The following is a 9,285-nucleotide window of genomic DNA, read 5'->3' on the forward strand; positions in this document are numbered from 1 at the left end:
CTTATTCGTCAGTCCAAAACCTTTCCTACAGTTCAAATTGGACGTACGTTTCTTCACTTTCTTCTATCAATTTGTCCACCTTTCTCCTTTGGTTATCTACATAAAGCCTCTGCTTCTCCGCGGATAATTTCTGCACTCGTTGGAAAGCAGTTATGGCGTTGGCGAACTCTTTGGAAAGCTTGGATTGTATTGGTTTGCGGGTGGCCTACGAATGATACGGTAATTAATCAATGCGGGAAGAGTGCGTAAATTGCTCAAAAAACTGACGAATTCTCCTCCAGCAGGGTAAGCTGCAAGCTTCTTAACATCCAAACTCGAGTGTTTGACCATATCCCGAGTCGCCTCCGTCAAGTTATGCCTGAGGGCAGTAGAAATAAGTGAAAAGCTATCGTGCTATTGCAAGACGCTTACAAGCTTGTCCGAAGATTATCACCATCTGCATTCCTACCCAACTTGTCCACCAATCTCTGGATACCCTGTACATTGGATTGAATCTTGAAAATCTGAATAGAAACAGAGTCCTTGAGAGCTATGAATGTAGCATCTTGGTCTGTATTTGATAGCGTGGTTGAGTGAGCAAATGCGATTGAAGGATGTCATCAAGTAGGTTAACGGGACAGGGCACGGGACGAAGAAAGGAGATGTCAGTTTTGAGAGTATGCATGGATGAGCGACCGACATACCAGGTGCACCACCTCTCAAGAGCGGCTCAGCCTGACCTCTCTCTAAGTCGTTGAAGCTCATGTCGATATGTTGTTGAAACCGGGTAGATGATGAAAGAAAGAAAGTGGACTGACGATGTGGCGCGATAACAGGCGAGATTCCTCAGCCGTCGGAGAGATTTGTATGATCCTCGTCCACCTTTCCTTGTCTTCAATGGCCGCTATGAGATAAAATCCATGTCTCGCCAGTACGTGTCTGCCTTGTGGGTTACGACATGCATATCCGCCACTGACTCACCTGGCAGAACCCTAACAGCGCACGCAACCTCCCTTGTCTGCGCAGACACTGACCTCCGCGGACCCATCACCATCGGGCCAAATGTCATTATCCATCCTCGCGCCACCATCTACGCTGCTGCCGGGCCAATAATGTTAGGGGAAGGGTGTATTGTGGAGGAGGCATGCATCATTGTGAACAGGTGCGTTTGTTTTTTTGGGGACTCTAGCTGACATGTGGTACAGGAAGAAGGACACATTGAGGATAGGAGAGAATAACCACTTTATGGTCGGCTGCCGTACGTTTTATCCTTTGGACTTAATATATTTGGATAATGACCTGAAGGGGAGATCAGGGATAGAGTCACCATCCATAGGTAACAACAATATCTTCCAGCCGAACAGTACGGCTTCTGCAGGTGTCATCGTGACGGACAACTGTATTATCAGTCCGTCTGCGCTTTGCTGATTGCGGGAAGAAAGCTGACAATAACGATTACAGGCGCAGGCACTATCCTCTTACCGTCTCCTACCCATACCGGCGAAGAACCGGAAACGCTTCCTCCTTACACTGTCATATATGGTGCAGATTCTTCAAGACGGACATGGGACGGGAGCGGGCAGGTCGCTGAGATGGCTCTAAGGAGCAAACACGCAGAGTATTTGAGGGAGATAATACCAAAGTATGTTTGCAATGATGCCTCGCCTGTGGATTGTATTATTAACGGGTATAGGTTCAATCGTTTACGCCCTACAGCATAGACGGGGATGTAGCATATGCATTTTATGACCATACCGATACCCAGTATGGCCGGTTGTGACAAGACAAAGTGCTATTTACTGTACAGAGGGCGAAGGCCTTGAAGAAGCTATTTCAGGTGTGATATCCCTAGATATACTGGATAATTGTCGCCAAAATTGTGAAGGAATCCCTTCCATTGCAGAGCTCTCAATCTATAGCGTGGCTATCAGTTTTGGATTGACAATGATCTGTGGGTCAAGATGACGTACCTCAGAATAAGCAATCGTCCTGCCGTTCAGCTCTGTAGCCTTCACACTTCTGATCACAATTCCTTCCTCAATTTGGGTTACCTCTTCAATGTACTCGTCCCCCTCCAAGTGATACACAACACCATCTATTTCTAATGAAATTGGAGGTTGCGGTGACGAAGATTCAGTGGAAGCTTGAGAAGTGTTGAAGAACGAAATGATTGCTGTGGGAATGCTGGCGAAGGGTACGGGGGCATTGGCGATTAGTTGGACATCCGTTGGCCTGCAATTCAGTTAGCTTTAAGTTGACGACCTGTATATTTCTTGCAGCTTACCTATCAGGAAGGAAAAGATCAACTTCTTTAAGAATACCCATTTCGCTCTTAAGCTTATCTTCCACCGTAGAAAGTTCACCCCCTTGATCGACCACTTCTTGCTTTGCAGCATCAACTGGCTCTGACACCTCTTTGACCTCTTCTTGCTCTACACTCTCCATTGCTTTCACTTCCGTCTCCAATTCCACCACCTCATCTATTGCAGTCTTTTCCAGATGATCCACAAGTTCGGCAAAACGATCCTGCCACCGTATTTGAAGGGTATAATCGAATTTGACATAGCGGGATTCATTAGTGGGGGATGAAGGGAGTGAACGATAGCGTAATCGACGAAGTTTGGTAGGAGGGTTGAAAGGGGGGTGTTGGACCATTGCAGGTGTAAGACTAGCACAGAGTTCAGCCTAGATTCACTCCGGTTAAGCTGTAGTGGTTACACACCTAGGAGAGAAGACGAATCTCCTGGATTGATCTTCCCGCACCCACCGCTCAAGGTTCTCCACCTTCCATTGCCCAGGTAACGGTGAATCCCACAAGGCAATTTTTCCATCTTGTGTCACTACAGGAAGAAGCAAATGACCAAACTTGGCAATGAGCTTCCCTTTGCTCTCTACGAGCTCTTCGGCTACCACATTCAATTGCCCTTTTTCACCCCCCTCGCTGCTGGATAGAGGATAAGAAACTAATCGATCTTCCATCTTCTCAGCCATTTGCTCGGTTGCTCTAGAGCTAGGACTTCCATCCCACTTCCTCACTTTTTCCAAACGGTAAAAGTGACTGCCAATAGTGGTGGCAGAGAGGTCCCATGGGAGAGACTCGGTGTTAGAAGGGAAAAAGGGATAGAGGCCGTATGTGTCCTGCCGAGTATCAAGAAACTGGCATACATTAGCCCGAAGAAAACACTACGCACAGGAAGGTATGAACGACTTACTGAGGCTGGAGTATGTGACAGGAAGTGGGCTACAGCCGGGCGGACGTTTTGCAAAGGTCGATGACGAGGCAAAACACTTGTCTACATCACAATTATTAGCAATGCGAGAGATTTAGAAAACTGATTCCCTTACCCTGAGAGCTGCCACCCCCAACATGCGCTTGGATGCCTCTGCCGCCTCTTCGCTCAGGGCGGTTGCTCGGTACTTTCAGATGGTTGTTAGTGCAATTTTCATGGCCCAATTACGAGCTACATACCACGCCCTCTGTTGTGAGTTCCACATAGGCTCCAGCGGCGTTGGAGATTGCTTGAAGAAGCCCAACAGTGGCTTCCAGGCCCAAGACTTCATCTCTAGGAAACTCAATTGTCATGATAGACTTTATACGTATCAATATCCCACAGTCCTAATCACAATGTGAGAGGATGAAGCTTACCTTGCCTCTTTCGTCCAACACTTCTCGTAAAGTGTTACAGCTCTCATTCCTACCCTTCGCGACCAATACCATTCGGTTTTCATCGCCCGGTTGAGTTGTCTGAAAGGGAGATTGGGGAGCTTCACTGGCGCGAACGACGGACAGCTGGAGGTTCTCGTGATGAGCAAACCGTTGGATGAGAGCATTATCTCGCAAAAAAAGGAATAGCTCAGAGGGTGAAAGCTCATACACTGTAAAAAACAACATCAGCAGTCATATTAAACTGCCCTTGACATACCTTCAGTTTTGGGAGGTGGTTCCCTTGGTTCATCCCTCGGTTCAACCCAATCCCAAGTACTCATTATTCTCTTGATAACAACTGCTTTACCGACACCTTTCCCCCCAACGTAGTTTAGCCCGAGTTCACGTGCAAATGATTTGAGTTGTTTCGTCAAGAATGCAGTATGGATAGAGTCGTAAAGTCGTTTATATAACCGAGGGTAATCAGGATGCCAAGGTTTGAGAGGTGGTTCAGTAGGTCGCTTAGACAAAAGATCATCCAAAGTCGGAGAAGGATTGGGAGACGAAGTGACTGGTGTCTGTAGAAAATCAGACCAATACTTAGAGTCGGATGAGGGGAGTAACTGTGTAGGCGTATTTGAAGAGCCATCCTTCAGTGCGTCTGCTAACCGCTTGGCATTGGCGATGATTTGACGGCGAGCGAATTTTGATTTATGACCCTTGCCTGCAGTTGCATTTCCTGCCTTTCCGGGTGACTGGGGTTGGTTCGACCGAAGGGATACGGACATTCGCCGACGAGACGAGGCAGAGCTGGATTCGGCATGAGGGAAGTCGTTCTCGGAATGAAGGGTCCCATGAGGGATAGTTCGAGTGAGGCGAAGGATGGAGCGTCTAGAGTAGCGTATTGAAAGCATCTAGGGCTGCTATGCGGTTTTGAGAGCGAGTTATGGAGAGTGATGAGTAGATGGGTTCCTACATTCAACAAGGAACAAGGAATGAATATGTGAGGTCAAATTTCGGGAATCACATGTATAAAATAATGATGTCATGACTTTTCATCTACTATTACTATGTTCCAAATACAAGACAAACGAAAAAAAAAGCCACACCGGACGGGCAACGAAAGACTCCTGAAGATGCAGTCCTCGTTCATTGATTTAAAGAGGCAAAAGACGGCAGTGTCCCCAATCATAGATGCACTCGCCTTGTCACTGGACGTTACAAATCCCAATGCCATGCCCGACATCACATCCACCTTCCAGGCATCTCCCAATGTTCCTCACGTTAAAAACCTCCCAACGAACCGTCAGCAGCGCCTGGAATATCCTCCCCCAGCAACATCGCACATGACTTTGCCAAGGCCTCGAGCCCATTCATCACCTAAGCCACGATATTCTAACCCGGCATTGACCCTTCGAAATACTATGATTATTGGCGGGCCTCTTACAAGCAATCGATCTCGCATTTGCATCATCGACTTTTTGGGCCGCCCAAAGAGTTCACACTGCAGTTATTCGCCGACGATCATCATCGCATCGTCCACTACAGATCTAGCAACCCTTATCAGTCTCTACTCCTAGCCATTTCCCGATCATCCCATTTCCTCGGTCCTCAACCAATTTCCATAAATTTCAAGCGACTAACAATCGATTTGTAAGGTACGGAGATGATTTTGATGAATAAGCAATTATTTCCTTTTCGGAGGAAGAAAATGATTGAATGATGCACCATGACCTAAATGTTTGTTTATTGTTCGCTATAACCAATACAGATTATATAACTTATGAAATTATGCTAATACAACCGACTTCCTCACATGAATCTATTCGGATCGCTCCGGCTTCCATGTTCTGAGATACTTCTCCAAGCTTTTCAGATGTCCCACCTCCGGGCCCCCATCATCAAATAAGTCAATATCGCCCTGAGCTATCGCATCGACGACCTCAAAGCTACGAAGAGCTTTAGTCGCCTTCCTAAATTCTGTTATTCGGCGCTCTATTTAAACGTTAGTATTTGTCTCCCTGCGAGATGGCTCTGGCATCGAAAACACGAACCAAAGCCTAAAGGGTCTTCTCGTGACATTGCAGCAAAGTCTCGTTCTATCGCCCGTGCAACATCTTGCAAAACTGTGATCCTGCGGGCAGCTCAGCGAGAAACCTCTGATAAAAAAAAAGAGTTTTACCGCTTGCTTCCTCTCTCAGATCTTCCCCAAGAGCTCAATACCGTTCTTGCCAAATCACCATGGCCCAACGAATCCTTGAGAGAATTAGATATTTCCAAAAGTGCATTATCTCGCGCTGATCTCTGCTCAGATCACTAAATCAGTGTTGCATTGCTACACTGGAAGGGACACGCACAGTAAGAAGGTCACATCGAACTTTATTAGGGGATTTCAGTATCGGAGGCTTGAAAGCTTTGTCGGACGCTGAAGACACTTTCCTGAATCTCGCCACAGGCGGCGCAGCTGAAATTACGTTAGTCCAAAATGCAGTTATTCGGAAGAAAGGTGACATACCATTATAACAAGCGTATGGTCCTTCTCCCCTGACAGGCTTGACGCTGTTCAGCATTCTTTCTGCCTTCATTCTTTGCTCCCTCGTCAACTTCAGTTCTGAAGCAGTGCCTTCTTCCGAGTTTTGGACCAATTTCACATTACCGGGTAGCTGCGCGTAGGAAGAAAAGACTGGCCTTTCTCTTTCTCTAGCCATAACCTCCTGCCGCTCCTTCTCTTTCCTCAGCTTGACCTTGTCCATCTCCCTCTCTCGTTCTCTTTCAATCTCTTCAAATTCCATACTTGATGTGGGCGAGCTTGATAACATTGATCCTTGACCCGCCCGGCGACGCTTATTTGCCAACGATTGCGGCCCAGGCTCTCCGCCAGTCTCAATATGTATAATCTCCCTGACTCGTATTGGCTGTGCAATACGTTCCGAAGACAGGTCACGCACAAGTACGGGCGTGCGTGACAAGGGCACACTGGGCGGTTTGGAAGACATACTGGAAGAAATGGTATTGGATGACTGCACATGACTATTGGTGGACGGGACAAGTGGTGTGTTTTGGTGGTTTCCAGCATGAGATCCACTGGATCTGGGATCGGCGATTTGAAAGATGGGAGGAGCAGTACCTGCTAGGCCTTCCTCAAATATGTCGGGGTAGGGACCGTGGACGTCTAGAAGTTCATCGTGGAAAGGTCCATCTGTATCTGTATCATCACTCTCTTGAGGATTATGATTAAAAAGGGGCTCAGGTTTGGGATTTTGGTCAGGGATAGGCGTCGGCTCTCTTCTATCAATGACGGATGCGACTGGAATGGCCTCAGTGAGGTGCCGTGCCTCCTTTCGAACCTTTGCATTGTATTTACAAATCTATATCTCGTCCTTGTAAGCTCCAACACTTGTCTGACATTAATCCAGCACTTACGTCGCACATGGATTGGCAATATGCAGCTTTAATTTCGGGATCTTTATCGTCAATCTTCTCTCCAAAGTAGCTGCAGATACCAACATGCCGGCATCTCCCCAACCTTTCCATATAATGTTGTAGCTAACATAGCCCAGTCAGTATTGAGCCAGTCTTATAAATAATTTACTTACAGCTTTGAAACTGTTGAGAGTCTGGGAAGATGTTTCGGCATATGTGTCTCCAGACTTGAAGCGAGCATTCCGTTTTTGTTTGGCATCTTCCTGCTCTATTAACCCTCTCAGGTACTTGGCATCTTCTCGAGCTATACGCTGTTGAATAATTGTGTTCAACTGTTCTTTGCAAGAGCTTACAATAGTACAAAATACAATGGGAGATGTGGCCATCCCGCCCCGCTCGCCCCGTTTCTTGATAATAGCCTAATGGCGTATGTCAGGATCTCGCAATCAGGCCTGTAGAAAACTTTACCTTCAAAAGTTTTCGGCATCTGATAATGTATAATGTATCTTACGTTCGCATGATCGATACCCTACTAGTTGTGAGTATGCGCTTGTAACATATAAACAGCGAAAACTGACCATTCCAAACGCGATTGTGGCAACGATACACTCTATGGAGCCGTCCTTCCATCCGGCAAGCGCTTGGTCCTTGACTGTCTGTGAAAGACTCTTGTAATAGGGCATAGCTTTTATTCGACGATTTCGTAAAAATTCTGCTACCTCTTCACACTACTCATGATTCAGTTTCTGTGGTACGTTCGCAAGATAAAAACCCACAGCAGTTGTTGTACGACAGTATACGATCCCAGTAACGCAGATTCTGAAGATACCGTTCTCGCGATTTCTTTTCGTGGCCTCTGGCCGATACTTCTCAATGAAATCGGCGATATCATCCAGAGGATTCTTCTGTACTTCTATTTCTTCTTCCTCGATACTGCCTCGTCCTTGATATCGGATCTCGTAGAACAGATTCCGACGATTGAATGGCATAACCCATTGGCCGTAACCTTTGCGAATTCGGAGAGTTTGGATGATGTCGTAGCGGACTTCTTTCGTTGCCGATGCAGTGAGAGCCTGTGAAGAGTTAGCCTTATAATGACCGCCGGGGGACTTACAGTGATTGGGATGTCATAATACCGCTCGCGGAATTTCCCAAGCTCACGATATTTCTGTGATGTATCAGTCGCGATTCGCACGAGAGATACTTGTAACTGACACCTCGGAAACTTGTCCCCCATTCCTGCGCGCATTCTTAGCAGCCACTCTGGTTCACTGGGTCTCGAACATGACCTACTGTGATGACATGTGCCTCATCCACAACAAGCCTTGCGATCTGTTTTTGCGCATAAGCTGTATCGAAAGTCGACCTGTGCTTATCGCTCAACAGCATTTCGGGTGTCACGTACAATAGTCGAATTTCCGGATGGCCCATTCGCATTTGCCGCCGCACCTCGTTATGTTCAGCTAATGTTGTGTACTCGCTGAGCTGTACTGCTTTGATGCCTCGACTGGTGAGATCTTTGACCTGGTCGCTCATGAGTGCTTTCAGAGGTGATACGACGATAGTGACGCCGTGCTCGATAGTAATTGCTGGTAATTGAAAACACAATCTACGCCGAGTCAATGAGGGTTCGACTGAAAGTCGTGCGGTTGACTTACGATTTACCCAGACCTGTGGGCGCTACGACAATCAAATCACATCCCCTCAAGGCGTCTGTGCAGATTTCCAGCTGAGGATGTCTAAAATCGTTATATCCCCAGTCTAACGTTACGCTAAGATTAGCTTGCGCAAGGTTGTCAAAAATTAAGACCCACGATGCTTTAGATTTCTCTGCAATGCAGAGGGTGTCTCCTGAGGAGACATTGTTCTTCTCCATTCTCGCTTCGTTGGCCGAAAGTTGTTTCTTGCAAACTGAATGACAAATTATCAGCAGCATAAAGTGATGAGGCACCGACTGAGGATTACATACTTGGGTAGAGTTTACAAGGTTTGTATATGGCTTTTCTGCCGGAGTTGAGGGAGGCAACGCGAGCATGCCTGCTCACAGCACAATGGATTTGGCTTGTGAGTATGTTTTTAAATTGTGGATATGAAGGAATCCAAGACTCAATTTCGTTTTACGTTACTAGTATTGCCACTCATCGTGCATGGTAACGAAGCAAGCTGTAACGCGCGAAAAGGAGCAGTCGCGTCAACCATACAAAGGTGGAGGTTATAGGCCTGTCAGAGTTAGGCAT

General features: G+C 46.8%; 4 protein-coding genes and 1 non-coding gene; 2 read left to right on the forward strand and 3 right to left on the reverse strand.

The window, feature by feature from the left end:
- Positions 1–798, reverse strand: part of CNAG_03651 (syntaxin 7) — a 1,436-nt gene extending 638 nt beyond the window's left edge. Inside the window, exons 1-4 of the mRNA XM_012191975.1 lie at positions 684–798; positions 412–550; positions 268–358; positions 48–205 (exon numbers count right to left, since the gene is read on the reverse strand). Of these exons, the coding sequence (XP_012047365.1) occupies positions 48–205; positions 268–358; positions 412–550; positions 684–744 (449 nt within the window). The 5' untranslated portion in view covers positions 745–798. The remainder of the gene's footprint in view (positions 1–47; positions 206–267; positions 359–411; positions 551–683) is intronic.
- Positions 799–861: 63 nt separating this feature from the next.
- CNAG_03652 (dynactin 6) lies at positions 862–2,245 on the forward strand. XM_012191976.1 has 6 exons: positions 862–910; positions 968–1,141; positions 1,185–1,237; positions 1,295–1,387; positions 1,441–1,621; positions 1,673–2,245. Exons 1-6 carry the CDS (start codon positions 900–902, stop codon positions 1,698–1,700), a joined length of 540 nt encoding a protein of 179 aa, XP_012047366.1. The 5' UTR covers positions 862–899; the 3' UTR covers positions 1,701–2,245.
- Positions 1,667–4,600, reverse strand: CNAG_03653 (hypothetical protein). XM_012191773.1 has 9 exons: positions 3,903–4,600; positions 3,626–3,855; positions 3,449–3,568; positions 3,325–3,396; positions 3,192–3,272; positions 2,702–3,135; positions 2,264–2,647; positions 1,950–2,211; positions 1,667–1,892 (listed from the first exon to the last, which is right to left on the reverse strand). The coding sequence occupies exons 1-9, from the start codon at positions 4,537–4,539 to the stop codon at positions 1,776–1,778; spliced, it is 2,337 nt and encodes a 778-aa protein (XP_012047163.1). The 5' UTR covers positions 4,540–4,600; the 3' UTR covers positions 1,667–1,775.
- Positions 4,601–4,798: 198 nt separating this feature from the next.
- Positions 4,799–5,286, forward strand: CNAG_12152. The gene has a single exon (XR_001045471.1). It is a non-coding gene; the product is annotated as a hypothetical RNA (non-coding RNA).
- On the reverse strand, positions 5,139–9,192 carry CNAG_03654 (ATP-dependent DNA helicase). XM_012191774.1 has 17 exons: positions 9,018–9,192; positions 8,863–8,959; positions 8,707–8,809; positions 8,342–8,657; positions 8,264–8,287; positions 8,163–8,216; positions 7,825–8,121; positions 7,627–7,776; positions 7,517–7,577; positions 7,402–7,467; positions 7,222–7,352; positions 7,049–7,171; positions 6,141–6,993; positions 5,983–6,089; positions 5,808–5,929; positions 5,680–5,759; positions 5,139–5,620 (listed from the first exon to the last, which is right to left on the reverse strand). Exons 1-17 carry the CDS (start codon positions 9,081–9,083, stop codon positions 5,448–5,450), a joined length of 2,823 nt encoding a protein of 940 aa, XP_012047164.1. The 5' UTR covers positions 9,084–9,192; the 3' UTR covers positions 5,139–5,447.
- Positions 9,193–9,285: the final 93 nt, after the last annotated feature.

Source organism: Cryptococcus neoformans, chromosome 2, assembly GCF_000149245.1.
Source record: "Cryptococcus neoformans var. grubii H99 chromosome 2, complete sequence".
Taxonomy (NCBI): Eukaryota; Fungi; Basidiomycota; class Tremellomycetes; order Tremellales; family Cryptococcaceae; genus Cryptococcus; species Cryptococcus neoformans.